Source organism: Typopeltis vanoorti, chromosome 15, assembly GCF_054136105.1.
Source record: "Typopeltis vanoorti isolate ZY-2024b chromosome 15, IOZ_Tvanoo_1.0, whole genome shotgun sequence".
Lineage (NCBI taxonomy): Eukaryota > Metazoa > Arthropoda > Arachnida > Uropygi > Thelyphonidae > Typopeltis > Typopeltis vanoorti.
Window position 1 is genome coordinate 11,372,557 of NC_143563.1, and position 20,595 is coordinate 11,393,151.

The 20,595-nt window shown below is 35.7% G+C and overlaps 1 protein-coding gene across 1 annotated transcript in view; it reads right to left on the bottom strand.

Annotated features, from left to right (window-relative positions):
* Window positions 1-20,595, bottom strand: part of LOC150098383 (leucine-rich PPR motif-containing protein, mitochondrial-like) — a 446,274-nt gene that overhangs the window by 241,751 nt on the left and 183,928 nt on the right. Inside the window, exon 17 of the mRNA XM_090405178.1 lies at window positions 5,404-5,492. Coding sequence (XP_090261304.1) covers window positions 5,404-5,492 — 89 coding nt within the window. The remainder of the gene's footprint in view (window positions 1-5,403; window positions 5,493-20,595) is intronic.

Consider the following 20,595-nt stretch of genomic DNA (forward strand, 5'->3'; position numbering starts at 1 on the left):
ATAACTAACTTCTGATTGGCAATTTTTCTCCAAATTATCTTATCTGCCAAGACTCCAATATTATTTTGTCATCTAAAATGCTGCGTACCATATTTAGTTGAACATAACTCGCACTTTTCTCCAAAATTAAAGTTAAAAAATCGTGGTGTGAGATATATGTGGGGATTTTCGGATAAGGTTTTTCAGGAAAAAAACTAAATTGATGTTTATAAATAAATCCTCAGTATTCATTATAATTTATACTTGCTCACATTATTTATAAAACAAATGCATCTAAATTTTAATTATCAACATTATTTACGCGATCGGCTGCTCACCTTCATCACGTGATATATTTGAATCCTTTGCATCAATGCTTCTGTAATTAAATTAATTATTTATGTAATTATTTATAAAATTATTCCAATTTTATAAATGAAAGATGCCAAGAAATTATATTCTTGGTTTAATCTTTTATCCAAGTGTAAGCAAACAAAGTTTGCACATTAAGTAATTTCAGGACTGGGCAAATCATATATAGAAGCTGATGACCTCACATCACTTGCCTTAGTATTCCCTAATGAAAAGCACATATCCTCACAGACATGTACAATGCTATGCATTATGGGAAGGATCACTACCCAGACTGGTTTCAACCTTTACTGAGATGAAAAAGTAAAGGGGGATTTACTTTTTTTTTTTTATCATCGTATAGACTAAGAATGTTAGTTTATGACATCTTTAATTTATAGTATAAGCAAGTGGAAAAACTTCCAACATCTATATTTAATCCAGAGTATTTTAATAACAAGTTGTGACATCTTTTGGCTACTCATATATGGAAATACAACTTCTGCATTACTTCAACCTTGGTATCACTTCTGGGTCTGGTTCCCACTGATGAGACCTCAATAAAGGTAAAAACCAATCTGAGTAGTGACCCTTCCTATAATGCATATGAGTTGCCCAGTCCTGAAATTATTCAGGTGCAAACTTTGTTTGCTTACACTTGGATAAAGGATTAAACAAGGAATATCATTTCTTAGCATCTTTAATTTATAGTATAACCAAGTGAAAAACTTCCAACATCTCCAATTTTGATATTAGCTTTAATAACACTTTTCTTTATAACATGATCGTTATGGATATAAATAACACTGGGGATAATGTGCGCCTCTGTCTCACATTTGATTAAACATCAAACCATCTTCCTGTACCTCCTTCAATTCTAACTGCTGACTTACAACTGACTAAGTATTAGAGCGTCTGTAGCTCAGTTGGTATAGACGAAGCCCTTTGGTCAGAAAGACCTGGGTTCAATTCCCATCAGTGACATGAGGAACCTTTATCTAGTCTCTTTCAATAAAAGATGAACCCCCCTATCTCTCATATGGAGGTGGGGATTTTTTCACCTCGAAACTCAGGGTTTTTGTCCCCAACCCCAGAACAGGCAAACTGGCCCTGTGAAGAAAACACTGATGACAGTCATGAATATTGCCCTTAGGGGACGCAGCAAGGAATGATGAACTGACCACATTAAATTCATCATAAACCCCTTATTAGGGGGCTCTACCCATCCTAAAGGAATGGATGACATCAATCAATCAAGTATTGCTTGATATAATGTCCTATTTACCATGTAGAATTTTGAATAGATTTCGTCTTGCGACTTGTCAATATGCCTTTTCCAGATCTAAGAAACTCAAATACATATTCTTGTTAGATTCCCACAATTTCTTAACTATCTCAATTAAAGTGAAAATCTGGTCCTGACAACCTGAAATTCAGCTTCTTTTTTACCAAGCTTCCATGTCACAATTTTTTTCTAACTGTTTCTCAAGTATTCTTGAGAAATCCTATTCAGAATAATCCTTCTGTAATTTTCACATTTAGTTTTATTTCCCATTTTATAGATTACTATGACAGCTCTACTCCAATCATCCAGAATTCAACAGATCAGCTTGAATTATGCAGCGCAGCCACTGTAAAACTTCCATATTATCTCATATTTGATAATATCCTCTACACCTTATGTTGGAGGTTTAATGGAATATTTACATCACTGGGAAAGAATTAAAAACTAATTTGAATGCTTCCAATATTTCATCTCAGTCACTGAGACATCGTTGGGGATTACAAAAAAAACTTTTGTAACACACACTCAAATACAACACAATGCTAAATGACGTGGGTGACTCTAAAGTCCTATCTAGGTGTTTCACCCTCTATGGGTGTTAGTAGGTGGCCTAGGATATAAAGTGGGATCTCTGATAATTAATGTTTCCCCAAATTTTGGGAAGTTTTATGCAACCATATTTATTTAAATTTGGTTGATTTCTGAGAGTTGCTGCTTATTCTAAAAACAATCTTTCTTTTTTGAATTTACTATGGTGAAGAATGGTGGTTCTTTTCCAGGAGATCTTGTGGACTGTATTCAAAACATGGTCTGCATAGCCAGATTGACCATAGCCTTGATTGCAGATGTATGATTTATATTCTTCTAAACAAATGGTTGCTGATTTACCTGGCCATGAGAGGAGGAAGCTGATCTTCGGTAGAACAGATAAGGACAGCTAGTTTATTGTGGGGGCTTAAAAGCTATGAGGAGGTTGCACTTTTTTAAGAAATTGGTTATTTTTTCCGAAGTGCCAAGGATGTAGGATATGATAGCATTTCTGAAATCTTTCGGAAGAGATGGATAGGGAACGGAGAGAAAATGATTATTTTTTAAATTCTGTCATCGCTATAGCCATTGGAAAGGAAGGTGTTGTGTATATGGTTGAGTGGACTCCATCGATTAGATTTGTAATATTACCATATTGTTGAGGGGTGGTGATGGAAGAGTTTGTGAATATATCTGCCTGTGTGAGTAGGTTTTCTATATACAGTGAAGGAAAGGTTACCATTAGAAAGGTGTGTTACTAAGGTGTCTAGGAAGGGTAATCTATTGTTATTTTCCTTTTCCATCATAAACTGGATTCTTGGATATAGGCTATTGAGGTGACTGAGGAAGGAGTCTAATGTGTCTGGGCCATGAAGACAAATAGAGAACACATCATCTACATATTTTAGCTGGATAGAAGGTTTGACAGGGGATGAGTCTATGGCTAAATTTTCAAAATTTTTCATGTAAAAATTGGCAAAATCACATCCTGTATAAAAAAACTCTACCCATTTTAAAATGTTGATTGAAAATCTAACTTTAAACAGTACAGACATATTGGTAAGCTTTGACATCACCTCACTGTTTACCAAATAACTAGTACATATCCTGAACCAAAATCCAGCAGGCATTTATCATTATTAAATGAACAAGGTTGTGTAGTAAAAGGCTATTTTTTAAAGTTGAATCACAAAAAAAAAAAAAGGTAAGCTCATTTGTACAATATTTTTAAACACAGTTAAGAGAATGGAACAATAATGCAAGAAAAAATATTAGAATACTGTGTGTTTTGTGTGAATTCTGTCAACAGTTGTAAACCTGTAGTAAATACCATTTGTTGGACTAAGGATACTAGATAGGTAGAAACTTTCATCACTGGAGCAAAGTTTCTACTATCTGGTGTTCCTAGCCTGCCCATATCACTAATATACTACTGTTACAACTGTTTGATGATGGTTTTGAATAATATCTTTTTACAGAGTGGCAGCATTTTCTTAAATGTCATTTGTCAGCACAAAACTCCATGAGCAAGATAACCATTATGCTGCTTCTAGTTTATTAAGTGGTATCATAGTTTCCAAAAAAAGCAGGATAGCAGATGTCTCATAGCAGGCAGTAGAATTCATCTGACACATAATGACACAAACACTAATGCCCACAGTGAGATTTGAAACCACAGCATGTTGGTCTCAGGGTACACACTTTATCTACTCAGTCAACCAGGCCAGAAAAAATATTTTTTAACATTTTTTAAGTTTTTTTTAAATTTTTTTAATCATAACTTATCCAAAATATCATTGAGGAAATTTGCCACCTTTCAATTAAAAAAATATATATAATAATAAATAAAATAAATCCTCTAGTGATCCTTTAGTTCTAATTAACTTTCAGCATATGGGCCAGAAACTAGTCTTCACCCTTTAGCAATCATTAAGAGCAAGCTCATCCATGAGGTTAACCTAGTGGCTCTGTGCTTCACAACCATATGTCTGGGAAAGGAGTGTCCTGGGTTCAATTCCCGTCACCGATGTGAGGAGCTTAAGGATATTTCTCAGACATAGTCAGGTTAGCTGGTCTTGGGCATGGACAGCAGGGTTTTTCTCCCGCAAGCAGGCAAACCAGCCCCGTGAACACATGCAGCTACAGCCATAGAATATACCAGGAGGCACAGGGCTAGACACCTTATCCTTGGGATGGGTACGACTTAGAAGGGCTTAAGATAGCTCTGTAACAGGCCAGTAGGCCTAGCACATAGAAGAGAAGAAGAAGAAGATAGGATATAAGAATAAGCTCAAGGTTATCAATGAGTCAATTTCTTCAATTAACACAAAAACACAAGGGATATTGGTGATATAAATTTGAATGCTTGTTTAAAGAAAGTGCTGAGGCCTTACTTCATTGTCCAAGCTTATATTGGAACACCTGCCTCTCTCTCTCTCTCTCTCTCTCTATCCAAAATATGAGAAAGTCTTATTTTAATCACATGTCAATATTTTTTGTCTTTTTTAATAGCTAATGAACTGTCAATATTGCCTTATTTTCTCAGTTATACCATTGCATTATTTCATGTATAACATCACATGGCTCTTACTTTTTCAAATCAATCCATTGCTCATGTTCTACTTTTTAATCAACTATTGTTGCCACTGATGATGATGGCCTGTAATATTCAGGATGAAATATATGGCATTCAATAAATAGTATTACTTATCCTTGTGTTTTTTTTTTCATGTTAAATGAGAAAACATGACACAAGTATTTCTTAAACAACAATCAATTAGTCAAGACTTCCAGAGGAGTGATTATGGTAGACAAATGCAATGAAATTGTGGCCTAATATCTGATATGGTACAAGTTCTGCGGTCAACTTTTGAGTTGCAGACTAAAATTCTGAGGGAAGAGGAGCAGGAACTCTATTTGTTTGTGCCAAAAATCAAATAACTTAGAAATCAGCTGATGAAAGTTAGAATAAGTTCCTTTAATTGGCAATTACAAACTTATAATGGTTTTTCTTCTTGCAGTTGAGCACTGTGGTAGCAAACGTCATTTTTGCAGAACTACACAGGCACCTTGGTTTTTAATTTAATAATGAAAATCTCATTGAGGAATGGATTGTCATATAATTTTTTTTTTAATAACCATTTCTTGGCATCATTTTAAATCTTATCATAATCAAAATGGAACAAAATACTTTAAATTAAAAAAAAAAAAAAGAAATCATTTACTGTGAACATTACAGTGAACAATGTCCTAAAACTTGCCTCTTCAGCCATCTTTTCCAGAAGCTTCTCAAAAAAAGGTTGATTATCACTCTGAGAGATGTAATGCAATAATACTTGCCCTACTATGTCTATAAAAAAATGAAAAAAAAAAGCAAGAGGTTAAAACCACTTTTAATAAGCTCTTTAATGAGCCTCAATAAAATATAAATATATATAAAAAACTGTAATAAGCCAAATGTATCAACAATGTGATTGAATTTAATTATTCTAACTATATAACATATTTTTTGTTATTTTTCATTTTTTTCCCTGTAAATTTTACCATAAACTCAAATATGTAACAACCAGTGAAATTATCAATTATCCCAAAAAGGATTGGATCAGTTGGAATTACAGCTAAAGTAACTATGGATATGTTGCAAATATTATGTCTTTTATAATTTCATATATTCTTTTTTTATTTTTTTAATGTTGCTCCTGCCCCTTAGCCTATAGTACATTTTGTACCATGGGCTAAGGATTTGTTATTTTATTTTCATCAATATTTATTTTGTGTGTGTGTGTTTTTAATTAATTTTTTTTAACATAGTCTGGAAACCCTGCTCTACAGACCAAACACTTTTTTTCAATCCACTTCAGGCCACCGATAAGCAGAGCAGTAGTCTCACACAGGACAATGAAATTCATCTTGCACCTAAAGACTACCACAAACATCCACGGTGGGATTCAAACAAATAGCCTGTTGATTGGAGAGCAGGTATGCTAACCTGCTTGGCCAACCATGCTGGTTTGTTTGACTCAGTTTCTGAAGGGAAACCCTGTTACTCCATATTCAGTAACTTACCTTCAGTTGAAAAGCCCTTATATAGGCTCACTGCATCTTAGATGAGATTTAAATCCAGGTTTCTTTTCAAAGAGCTGATACAGTAATCTGATAAGAGTGCTTCAGAAGAAGCACAACTGTGTCAATATATATGCAGTTGCTCAATTTTATACAATGCAAATTCTCTAATAGTGAAGTCCTTGGCAAATTTAATACCTATAACTGGCTCCCTTTTTCTAATCCCACTGACCAAGCTAGAAGAGATGCAGAGTTATTTGTTGTAAGCAATGAATTAAAAAAAATCCTCCAAAGAGAACCCCTGACAGCCTTCTCCACTCACCCAAGACTGTCGATCTCTTCTTAACCAGTCAGCCTTTCACAACCTTGTACTTTTGGCACTACAACAATGCTAAGTAGGAGGATCTCTACTACTGTTTCTATTCCCCAGTTAGAGATGCTTGATGTCATCTTGTTATTCACGTTGGAATGGAGATTTTCATTTCTCACTGTGATCAAAATTGCTACCCTATTTCTAAACCTGGCATGCTTTGTGGTTGAAAAAAAAAAAAAAAAAAGAAAAACTTCAGCTTCATTCATGGCCTAAACTGAAGCCCACAATATTTACAAAGCCAATTGCCAATAGCAGTTATGCCTCTTGGTCCCTGGCAAAAGTTGTTGGGTGCAACTTTTGTCCATCTGTGTTTCTATTTCTTTCACACCCAAATGCTATCATCATTCTCATCAAACTCCTGCAAATATGACCAATGCAAATAACATCCTCTTTTATCTGTAACATTAATTGCATGCTTCCTGTTGTCTTCCTCTAGAAAGACATCAGAAAAATCTTGAAAATCATGAATAACAAAAAAGACTGCTGGCACCGATGGAATTCACTAGTCAAGTTCAAGAGATATGACCTTTAAGTAAGAGTTATTTATCATCTATACATTGTATTATACTCAGCTGGTATCCATCTTAATAGCATGGAAGCAAGCCCATATACAGCCTTTTCAAAAAGTAATAAATGACTGCCATCAGACGATTGACCTACTGCTCTCACCTAGTGTTGTCCAAAATAATGGAGATCATCAACAGGCAACTAATTAGAGACCACCAATATGGATTTTGCCAATCAAGATCCAAAGCAGATTTCACCCATATCACATAACTCTGAAAATGTTATATGGAAAGATTAAGAGAAACCTGTGCTGTTGTACTTACATTTCCAAGGCATCTGACAAGGTCAGGAAATGAGAGAAGCAAGAGCCTATACAAATAAACTTAAAAATGTGGAAACTTAAAAGAAGTATGCAGAGAAGGTTAAAAATAGATCTGAGGCTCTCATATAGACTGAACAAAACGAACATGAGCACACAAGTATACAACAGTATATAATGAAAGTGCAGAAACAGTACCATGTTTTGTAAATAGAAAGACAAGGAATGGATATCCTCATGTACAAAGTCCAAAATTGAAAAAAGGAAAGAAATCATCATCAAATTCCTGCCATGTACCCTCAAGGGGTGTACAGGATATGATAGTACTATATGAAATATTTACATCATAACTAACTTCCTATCTACAATTCTCCTCCAAATCAGTCTGTTACTTGTCAAGACTCCAACATTATCAGATCTTATATTTTTATCATTTAAGGCACTTTGCACCATATCAATCCACCTATATCTTGGGCTTCCTCTGGGTCGTTTTCCTGCTAACCTGGCAGAGAACACTTGTTTGCTAATCTTTCCTTTCTCATTCTATTTAAGTGACCATACCATCTGAGATTAGCTCTGCTAACGCATTCCTGGATGCTGACAATGTTATTAGGAAAGAACTTGACAATGTCAAGTTCTTTCCTAATATGATATTGCCATTGATGCCATCTGTTCATGTCTATAATCTTTCTCAGGACTCTCATATCTGCGGTCTCTAGTCTTTGGTAAAGTGTTTTACTTCTGACCCAGCTCTCAGATCCATAAGTTAAAACTGGTTTGAACACTGTCTTGTATACAGCTAATTTAGTGTTCCGACTAATTTATCTCTTATTCCATATGAATTTATTCAATTGACTTCCTACTATACCAGCTTTGTTGATTCTGTTGTCTATTTCCATATTTAATTTACCATCTTCACTAAAAATTGTGCCTGAGTAGCAGAAATGTTTTACTTGTTCCACAGGTACTCCGTTCAAAATGCAGTTGTCATTTTCAATGATTCTGTCTATTTTCATTGTTTTTGCCTTTTTATTGCTGACCTTCATATCTATTATAACAGTTATTCAATTCAGTCAGGGAATCTTGCAGACTTGTAGCAGATTTATTTAGAAGAATAACATCGTCTGCATAAAGCAAACAGCTGACATTAACATCTCCAATTTTGATATCATGTTTAATATATCACTTTCCTTCATAATGTGATCCATATAGATAATGAATAACAGAGGGGATAATGTACATCCTTGCCAGACACTAGATTTAACATAAAACCATCTTCTGTACTTACTTCAATTCTAACTGCTGACTTAAACTCAAATGAAGACTAAGTATGCTTGATATAATGCTCCATTGACACAACTGTAGCGTTTCGAATAGCTTCTCTCTTGGCACCTTGTCATATGCCTTTTCCAAATCGACAAAACTTACATGATTTCTCCACTATTTGTTGTAAAGTGAAGATCTGATCCTGACAGCCTCTATTTTACCTGAATCCAGCTTGTTCTTCACCAAGCTTTTCTTCCACAATTCTTCTCAACCATTTCTCAAGTATACTTGCATATATCTTACCAGGAACACTCAATAGGGATATACCTCTGTAATTCTCACATTCAGTTTTATTTCCCTTTTTATATATAGTTATTATGAGAGCTCTACTCCAATCATTGGAAATTCATCCCTCTGTCCAGGTATTCTGAACTATGCAGTGCAGCCACTGTAAGACATTTATACCACCATACTTCCGCATTTCTGGTCGAATATCATCTACTCCTGCTGCCTTTTCACATTTCAAGCCCTCCCTTGATGGCTTTTTCTACTTTAAGTATGGATATGTATTCCTGACTGTATGCCTGGTCAGTGTTTTTTTATCACTGTGCTGTCATCACTGTTTGTTGCATTTAGCAAATTTTCAAAGTAATTACACCATACTTCAAGGATATCTTTTTCTCCAGTTTTCATTTCACCTTTATCATCTCTAACTCCTTTTACAGCACTCTTTCCTCCATTCCTAAGCTTCTTCAACAACCTCCAGAATATTATGCCACCTTCTTGATATTTATTTTCTATGTTCTTGCCAAAGTCCTCCCATGACTTTTGTTTAGCTAGTTTTACACAGTGTTTAGCTTTCTTACATTTGTCTCTTATTCTCTAAGAGCACAAGCTGACTTATTTTGCCAGGAACTTTTGATATGCTTTCTTCTTTTCCTTCACTGCCTCTTTAACTTCCTGTGTCCACCATGGAGTTCTAATTTTTCTATCCTTGCAGACAACTTCACCACACGCCTCTCTGGCTGAAGCAATCAGGGTTTTCTTCAAGGCTTGCCACTGAATCTCCAAGGTTTGTTCTCTGTTCACAAACTCTTTCATTTTTCTTCAATAATCTTAGTGTATTTTAGTCTACAGTTCACATCTGAGAGCTGCTCAACTTTTATTCGCTTTAAAGCTTTCTTACATGTCATTCTTTTCAATATGAAATTCAATTTTATCCTGCTCAAGACTAAATAGTGATCACTTCCAATTTCAAATCCTCTGTACACTCTGGCATCCTACACCAAGGAGAAAACATCACTATCAACAATAACATAGTCAATGAGACTTTTCTTATTCCTTGCCTCTTCTCTCCATGTGAATTTGTGCACATTTTTATGTTGGAACATGGTGTTAGTAATAATCAGTCCATGTCCTGAGCAGAAATCCAACAGATATTTGCCATTATTAGTAGCTTTGCTCTTTTCTCCAAATTTTCCCAAAACATTTTTGTATGTCTGACAATCACTTCCTACTCTGCTATTAAGATCCCCAACAAGGACCAACTTTTCCTTTTGCATTGTGTCAGTAGCTTTCTCTAGAGCCTCAAAAAGTCCTCCATTTCTACCTTAGCAGAGCCTTCTGTGGGACCATAGGCACAAATAAGTCTCATTGTCCAGTTCTCCATTCTGATATTTGCCCAAATCACTCTACTTGACACTGCCTGCCATTCAAGAAGATGAGCCTCGTATTTTTTGTTGAATACTATGGCTGGAAAGAAATAAAGAAAACATAATTGCATCTCTTCAAAATGAATATAAAGAAATAAACAAAGAAGTCAAGAAAGAGCAAGAAAAGAAGATAAGAGAATTATAGAAAATTTACTAAAAGAAGCAGAAACTGCAGCAAATAGAAATAAGACCAAAACACTATGCACTATATAGTGAGATCACCTACGTGTCTGTCAATATAAATCATCAGGGGGAAGCTTGATGAGTGGTGAATGCCCAAATTTTTTTTGAAACTTCCTGGTAAACTACTCTCATGATACCAAGTCCAGGTAGCCTCTTGAGGATCCCAAAGAGATATGTCTGGCACTCTTGTGAAATACGAGAAATTCGTGCTGTCCTTAACATGGGGAATGGCCATCCCACACAAGCACCTATGCACACGAGCTTATTGCAGGAAATTGGCCATTGACCATTGTTAGATACAACATGAAAGGTGTACTCAATTAATCCATCACCCAGGCCCAGCACAGTACTTGTTGGGAACCTTTGTCAGAATGTCTAATGATGGTTGTCTCATTGGGTTGGTAGTTGACCTCGTGGTTCAATAGTGTAAATCTATGAGAAATGTAATAATATGTGAGATATAAGTGTGAAAATAAGATTCTTCTATAGGAGTAGGTGAGCTCATAGCTATAGATGTAAGATAGATTAAGGAAAGGATCAATAAATTGGGAAAGAAGAATTAATTTACTGAAAGGGTGCAAGTTCGACTGGCCTAATCCATGACCATGCTGACCTGGTATTAGCGACAGTACAAAAATCTGGCAAAATCTAAGTATAGGTACCGACTGTGCTGGCGAGTATGGCTAATAGTCATACTGTGGTAAATGCATGAACTGAACGACTTTAGGGTCATGTACACAGGGATTAAGAACTAATGCCTTTAGGATCTTAATGCAAGACAGGAGTACATTGCCAAGAGAGTCCGTCCTTCTAATAAAAATTATAGGTGCAATGTTTATTCGTAGGGTAAAGATTAGTTTTACCCTACTGCTGACCAGTCGTTGCAATAGTAATCCTGCTCGGAACGATAGAAATCATAGGATCTGATGCGTGGTACATGCGCTTGGTTGAGTGACCAGTGGTGCGAAGCTACCATCCATGGGATTATGACTGAACACCTCTAAGTCAGAATCCTGTCCAGCCACTGCAACAATACCGTTCTTGTCTTGCGTGTTGAAAGGCAGTGCTAGCCAGTACTGTTATGGTGCGATTACTCTGGCAATGTGGCTGTAAAATCGTGTATTCAAGGAACTTTATTCAAAAACCTCTTGAATACAGATTTTACTGGTAAACAAAATTCACTAAAAATACTTATGGGTTAATAGAGAAATTTTCATCATCATCATCAAATTCCTGCCATGTACCCTCAAGAGGTGTACAGGATATGATAGTACTACATGAAAAAAATTACATCATTACTAACTTCCTATCTACAATTTTCATCCAAATCAGCCTGTTACTTGTCAAGACTCCAACATTATCAGATCTTATATTTCTATCGTCTAAGGCACTTTGTGCTGTATCAATCCACCTATATCTTGTAAACAAAATTCACTAAAAATACTTATGGGTTAATAGAGAAATTTTCATCATCATCATCAAATTCCTGCCATGTACCCTCAAGAGGTGTACAGGATATGATAGTACTACATGAAAAAAATTACATCATTACTAACTTCCTATCTACAATTTTCATCCAAATCAGCCTGTTACTTGTCAAGACTCCAACATTATCAGATCTTATATTTCTATCGTCTAAGGCACTTTGTGCTGTATCAATCCACCTATATCTTGGTCTTCCTCTGGGTCGTTTTGCTGCCAACCTGGCAGAGAACACTTGTTTTGCTAATCTTTCTTCGCCCATTCTGTTTAAGTGACCATACCACCTGAGATAGCTCTGATAACGCATTCCTGGATGTTGACAATGTCAAGTTCTTTCCTAATATCCTCGTTTTTAATATGATATTGCCATTGATGCCATCTGTTCACGCCTCTAATCTTTCTCAGGACTCTCATATCTGTGGTCTCTAGTCTTTGGTCAAGTGTTTTACTTCTGATCCCGCTCTCAGATCCATAAGTTAAAACTGGTTTGAACACTGTCTTGTATACAGCTAATTTAGTGTTTCGACTAATTTCTCTCTTATTGCATATGAATTTATTCAATTGACTTCCTACCATACCAGCTTTGCTGATTCTGTTGTCAATTTCTATATTTAATTTACCATCTTCAGTAAAAATCGTGCCTAAGTAGCTGAAATGTTTTACTTGTTTCACAAGTACTCCGTTCAAAACGCAGTTGACATTTTCAATGATTCTGCCTATTTTCATTGTTTTTGCCTTTTTATTGCTGACCTTCATATCATATCTATTACAACAGTTATTCAATTCAGTCAGGGAATCTTGCAGACTTGTAGCAGATTTATTTAGAAGTATAACATCGTCCACATAAAGCAAAGAGCTTACATTAATCTCCAATTTTGATATTATGTTTAATACCACTTTCCTTCATAATGTGATCCATTTAGATAACAGAGGGGATAATGTACATCCTTGTCTGACACCAGATTTAACATTAAACTATCTTCCTGAACTTCCTTCAATTCTAACTGCTGCCTTACAACTCAAATAAAGACTAAGTACTGCTTCATATAATGCCCCATTGACACCAAGTAACTGTAGCGTATTGAATAACTTCTCTCTTGGCACCTTGTCATATGCCTTTTCCAAATCGACAAAACTTAAATACCGATCTCTGTTATATTCCCATGCTTTCTCGACTATTTGTCGTAAAGTGAAAATCTGATCCTGACAGCCTCTATTTGGCCTGAATCCAGTTTGTTCTTCACCAAGCTTTTCTTCCACAATTCCTCTCAACCGTTTCTCAAGTATACTTGCATAGATCTTGCCAGGAACACTCAGTAGGGAAATACCTCTGTAATTCTCACATTCAGTTTTATTTCCCTTTTTATAATGGGTACTATGAGAGCTCTACTCCAATCATCGGGAATTCGTCCTACTGTCCAGGCTTTCTGAACTATGCAGCGCAGCCACTGTAAGACTCTTATACCACCATACTTCAGCATTTCTGGTCGAATATCATCTACTCCTGCTGCCTTTCCACATTTCAAGAGAAATTTTCATATTTTTTAATTTGGAAATAATATTTTTTGTATATTACTGAATATTGTCACCTCAAAAGGTTTTTGTAAAAGAACAAAGGAATATAAGTGTAAGATAAATTGTCTAAAGAAACCTCTTAGTCACCAGTAATTCTAGACGGATTAAGGTATTAACTAATGACCTGGGGCAACTGCAACCTCGAAGGTCAACATTGCAAGGGGGATCCCACCTTAATGCAATGACCGAAAAAAAGATGGCAGGTACAGAACAATGTAATACCCAGGGGATTAATACGTAGCAGAACCCAAGGTCATCGAAGAGATATAAGGGAGGGTTTGCTTCGGCGATAGGGGGATTTTTAGTGGTTCCTTGGTCAGCGAGAAGTTACGGGCTTGAGAAGGCAATGAGGTCAGCAAGGGTCAAGCAGTTACCGGGATAAGATGTATGTTACGGCAACGGAGTTTTACTAATCGTAGAAGATGATTCGCAATCGCCAACAGGACCTGTGTATCAGCCATTAGATGCCAGAAGTGCAAAACAACTAATTTAAGTTGTTCCTAGAAGAAAGTAGATACCGGAGTTCAATGCTGCCAAGTTCCCGACGCTCAAAAAAAGTAAGAGGAGATCTCAAAAATCCTGGAGAAAGTACCTGTGTTCGTTGCTTAAGGTCGGAAGGTAATAGAAAGCGATTCCAAGGATCAATCAGAGAGGCCCAGACAACTGTTTTAAAATAAGATCTTTCTATTGTTTTAGCTATTGACAGAATTGTGACGGTGACTTGTAGAGTTTGTTTCTTATGATGTTTGAGGACTTTAGGCTTTATACTAACCTTGAATGGTCTTATTAAATTATATGTGAGAGAAAACTTAACTAATTTTTAAGGTGAAATATTGCATGTTTAATATTATTGCTAGTAGCTATGCCTGAGTTTGTTTATGTGAGATTGCTTTAAGTGTGATAAGGTGTTAACAAAGGAAATATTATAGACACGTGGTCTTACAAGAAATGTCTTCATAAGAGTAGTAATTGTGAATTGTATTGAGAATTGTCTTTGAAGCATAGAACTTGATTTACTTGAATCTTTAGTTTTAACCTTTTGTATATTTCTTTGATGATATAAATTGTTTTCATGTTTAAATAACTTGCCTGATTTCTATTTCCAATGCACTACTCGTGCATTTGAATCTGTGTGTCCAAAGTTAGATTGCCACAACTGTAGATCAGTAAATATACGTTGATAGATTTAGTGATAGATAAGAGAGGAAAATTCCGTACGTTTTACTGTGTTTTTCTTCGGAGGGAAATTGAACTCCTAAAGAAAAAAACTCGAATTTAAGAGTGAAAAGAGTAATGAAGGCGATAGAAGATGCAGTTGAAGAAACAGTACCAGAAGAATAGAAAATCAAGAAGAAATGGATTACACAAGAAACACTGAAGTTAGTACAGAAGAAAAGAATGTTGAAGATAAGAAGGGATACATCAGAACAAAAAGAAGAGCAATATAGAAGAAAGCGTAATGAGGTGAAAAAAGCAGTCAGAATGGATAAAATGAAAGGGTTAGAAGCCCAATGCAACAATATAGAACAGTACTATGGAGAGCATAAAACAAGGGAGGTATACAAAATGATCAAAACCATTAATAGAAAGTGGCAACCAAAACAGACCATAATTAAAGATGAAAAGGGCAAAGTATTGATGAATAAAGAAAAAAATGTACAGCGGTGGACAAGATACTGTAGTGAGTTATATGAAGAAAAACTAGATTCAGATAGCATTGGGAAACTCACTGAAGAATTGAAGCAGATATCACCACCAGGTAATGAGCATGATATGGACATTTTAAGAGGAGAGGCATAAAAAGCAATAGGACAGCTAAAACACAACAAGAGTTCTGGTAACGATAACATTACTGGAGAAATGATTAAATATGGTAGTGAAAGTATGGTTACAGAAATGCACCGACTATGCAATATGGTATGGAAAGAAGGGAAAATGCCAGAGGAGTGGGTGAAATCAATATTAGTAACATTATACAAGAAAGGAAATAAGCTAGAATGTAAAAATTATAGAACAGTTGCCTTGATAAGTCACCTTGGGAAAGTGATGATGATCATATTGACAGAAAGATTGAGAACACAATTGGAAGCATACCTTTCAGACGAGCAAGCAGGATTTAGGAAGGATAGAACTATAATTCAACAGATTTTGACAATGACAATGAGGTTAATAGCAGAGAAAGCTAGGAGAAAAAACAAAAACATATATACTTGCTTTGTTGACTTTCAGAAAGCATTTGAAGTATTGACCAGAAAGTGACATTAGCAGTTCTGGAATCCTATAGAATTGATAAAAAACTACTAGCTATATTAAAAGATGTTTACCAGAATGCAGTTGCAGCAGTTAGAATAGGTAATGATTTGGGGAAATGGTTTAAAACAAGCAGAGGTACTAGACAGGGACACCCAATATCACCAAGCATTTTCATCGCACATTTAGAAAGAGCAATGGATAAAATGAAAAAAGATGCCAAAGGAATATCTGTACACGGAATGAGAATTAACAATCTGAGATTTGTAGATGACATTGTTATTATTGAAGAAGACGAAAGAGAACTAAAAAAACACTGAAATTGTTAAATGAGGAAGGGTAGAGATTTGGACTTGTTATGAACTTTGAAAAAACAAAGACAATGGTATTTGGTGAGAAGAACATGAAACAAAAGATACAAGTGGATGGAACTGATATAGAAAATGTAGAACAATTCGCATATTTCGGAAGTAAACTGACATATGACTTGGACTGTAAAAAAGAAATAAAGTTCAGGATTGCAAAGGGAAGAACAAATCTGAAGGCCATGGATAACATCTGGAAAAGTAAAGTGATCAGTCTGCAAACAAAACTAAGAGTACTGGAAACATGCATCTTCAGCGGTGTACTGTACGGATCTGAAACATGGGTAATAAATAAGGAATCAAGAAAAAGAATTTTGTCATTTGAAAGAACTTGTTGCAGGAAGATTCTAAGAATAGGATGGGTACAGAAAATCACCAATGAAGAGCTCTATCAGAAGATACAACCAAAACAGAATCTAATGCAGAAGATTATAAAACGAAAGCTGCAATTATTTGAACACATCTGTAGAATGAGTGAGGACCGGAAGATAAAGACATTTATGTTTGGTATTTTGGATGGTTTAAACAGAAGAGGTAGACCATACAGAGAATGGATAGACGATATAAAAGACTGGTGTGGAATGGGTGTACAAAAACTGCAACACTGTGCACTGGACAAAGAAAGGTGGAAGAAGATAGTGAAACAGGCATCAGACATCAACGGGCAGTGAGCCCATGATTCATGATGATGACTCATAAAGATAAGGAGAACGTGACTGAGTACTACAATAGATTACTGACCATTGCCAACAGTCTAAGCCTCACTAATGAGGATAAACCTCACCTCGACTGGGCAGTGTTTCATCAGTTTAGGTTAGGGGTGAAGCAAGAGTTGAAGGAGACCACTTATAAGAAAAAAAATCACAAATGTTGAAGAATGTTTCATCACCGTAAAGGAAAAGGAACAGATGCTCAGAGACATTCATCCCACATCTTTTGCAAGTTACATCAACGTGATTAAAGAAGCAAATAATTTTGCTTGCGAAATTAAGAATGAAAGGGAATCAAGCACATGTAAGGGCAGGACTTCTACAGATAAAAAGGATAGTGAGGGAGAAAGAGAAAGGTCAGTCAACACTAATCAAGTGACTGAAACTGAATTGAACATCCCAAAACAACTAGGGCTAACAAACATAGAAGTACATTCTATAATAAAACAAGAAGTTGAATGGCTACAACAGCCCTTAGTGGACCGTTGATACTGTACTGAAACAGCTGGTAGCAGTATCAGTATAGACCTCGGAATCAAATACACCTCAATAGAGGACTAATGAGACAATAAGACAAGAAGTTGAAAGGCTACAACAGCTGATGATGGACTGTCTTGATGCTGTTATGCAGAAGTTGGTGCCACTGACAGCAAGGACCTCCGAAGTATCTCTGCCTCAATCAGAGAGAAATAATGAACAAGGAGACAGAAGGGAACCTACTAGATGTTTCAGTTACAATAAGATTGAGCACATCGCTTGCAACTGTTTTAGTAACAGGAGACCCTCCATGAGAAATAATAGAAATGAGTCAAGGTTTGGGCACACTCATCAAAAATATGGAGGAGAGGAAAAAGGAATCATGAACAGCAAAGAAAGTCAAAAATGATAAGGGAAAGATACAAGGCTCGCTTTGCGACGTATTGTTAGATACGGGTTCCCAGACCTCTGTCATAATAGGAGATTATTTTCAAGAAATAAAATCCCATGTATGGTGAGGCATTTCTAATTTAAGAAGACCGATCAGATTATCGGAGATATCGACATCCAATGTTTATGAGACCAAGAAGGTTAGAGTACAGTTATACTTACCTGAGTTTAATGTGTGTGTGTTTGGCAAGAATTATTGGTCTTCCCCAGGACATCTCGCCCACATGTTCAGATAATTTTAGGAACTAACTTCCTAGAGAGATATAGGTTGTTGTACGGCTTTTCCAGAAATGAGTTGTTCTTAATGGGAAATAAACAGTTTGGTAGAGGGAACCATAAAAGTAGAAATCTCATGAAGAAAGAATGCAGAAGGAAAGTAATGTCGTGCTGACTGATGGAGTTAATGAAGTGTCTCAAAATAACCTGGCTGATTGTCAAATAGATTCAACTTCAGAAGTGAACAGTCAATCTGAAACTTACCAAATATGAAGCATTAAATTAGTAAATGATCAGAATAATATACAAGAAAAATTAGGGGAGGATAGTCCGAGAGATCGATCGGCATAAACTACATTGAAATAATTAACAGATCTAGAAGTTCCTATAACAGACCGAGATGGAACAGGCACAGAAACCATGAAGTTAATATACAACTTCAGCAGTAGTTTAATTATGCAAACTTCCTGTTTTCTTTTTATGCTTAGAAAAGTTATGTGGTTTATTGCATTGGAATTTAGCAATTGCTACAAAGGCTGCACACTTACTAACAGATTGTGCAAGCTTTATGAATAAAAATAATGGAGAATAAATTACGTCCAAAACGTTAAAGGACAGCAATGAAATTAGGTAGTATAATCATGAGGATAAAACACATAATGAAATAAGGTGCAAATTAGGTCCGAGAGAGAGATACAAAGGAAGGAAGTAAACAAGTTTGTGGTCAAATTCTCTCCAGAAAATTTGCAGGAAAGAAGTTGGAAAAAAATTTTCTTAAAGAAATTTTTTTTTTGGGAGAGAAAAACCTATGTAAAATTGTGTATTCAAGGAACTTTATTCAAAAATCTCTTGTATACCGATTTTGATGGTAAACAAAATTCACTAAAAATACTTATGGGTTAATAGAGAAATTTTCATATTTTTTAATTTGGAAATAATATTTTTTGTATATTACTGAATATTGTCACCTCAAAGGGTTTTTGTAAAAGAACAAAGGAATATAAGTGTAAGATAAAGGTATTAACTAATGACCTGGGGCAACTGCAACCCCGAAGGTCAACATTGCAAGGGGGATCCCGCCTTAATGCAATGACCGAAAAAAAGATGGCAGGTACAGAACAATGTAATACCCAGGGGATTAATACGTAGCAGAACCCAAGGTCATCGGAGAGATATAAGGGAGGGTTTGCTTTGGCGATAGGGGGCTTTTTAGTGGCTCCTTGGTCAGCGAGAGGTTACGGGCTTGAGAAGGCAATGAGGCCAGCGAGGGTCGAGCAGTTACCGGGATAAGATGTATGTTACGGCAACGGAGTTTTGCTAATCGTAGAAGATGATTCGCAATCGCCAAAACAGGACCTGTGTATCAGCCATTAGATGCCAGAAGTGCGAAACAACTAATTTAAGTTGTTCCTAGAAGAAAGTAGATACCGGAGTTCAATGCTGCCAAGTTCCCGACGCTCGAAAAAAGTAAGAGGAGATCTCAAAACTCCAGGAGAAAGTACCCATGTTTGTTGCTTAAGATCGGAAGGTAATAGAAGGAAGTGATTTCAAGGATCAATCAGAGAGGACCAGACAACTGTTTTAAAGTAAGATCTTTCTATTGTTTTAGCTATAGACAGAATTGTGATGGTGACTTGTAGAGTTTGTTTGTTATGATACTTGAGGACTTTAGGCTTTATACTAACCTTTGAATGGTCTTGTTAAATTATATGTGAGAGAAAACTTAGCTTTTTTTTTTTTTTTTAAATAACGAAACCTGTGGTGCATTCATAATTAGAAGAAACACACGTATAAACCACAGTGAAAATTATTTAATTGTAAATATTTCATCCTAAGTATCTTAGGACATCATCAGTACAGTATTTAAACAAATATAGGAATAACATACAGTTAGGGCGCATGATTATACAATAGAATCTCATGAAACGTGCATAGCGTGCTAAAGTAGTACAAGAAAAAAAAAAAAGTTAATTATTTAACACAATTTTGTATGATAATTTCCCATACTTTAGGAATAGTAAGGTTACGGTTTAGGTTTGGTCTGTGTAGTAGGGCTTCCGAACTTTCTTTGTATAAATGTTCATGTTTAAATGAAGATCTATGTAAAAGTTTAGCCTTTTCCCAGTGGATCCTATGGTTTGGATTTTCAATTCCGTGTTGAGAGAGGCCAGATTTCTGCGGTTTAAAAAGACGAATGTGGTCTTGATGTTCCGAGATGTGTTTCTGAACAGACCTACCTGTCTATCCAAAGTAAGATAATTTGCATGAGCATGGAATCTCATAAACACCAGGTAACATCAAGGGTGAGAATTTGTCCTTAGGAGAAGGCAATAAGTTGTAAATTTGGTTGATAGGTTTGTAAGTAGTGGCAAAATTGTATTTCTTCATAATTTTATAAAGACGTTCTGAGATGCCTTTGACGTAAGGTATGGGAATCCTATGCATTTCTTCCTGTCTGGTTTGATGTATGCAGAAGTGACTGATGATTTTTTTGAGTTGTTTTGG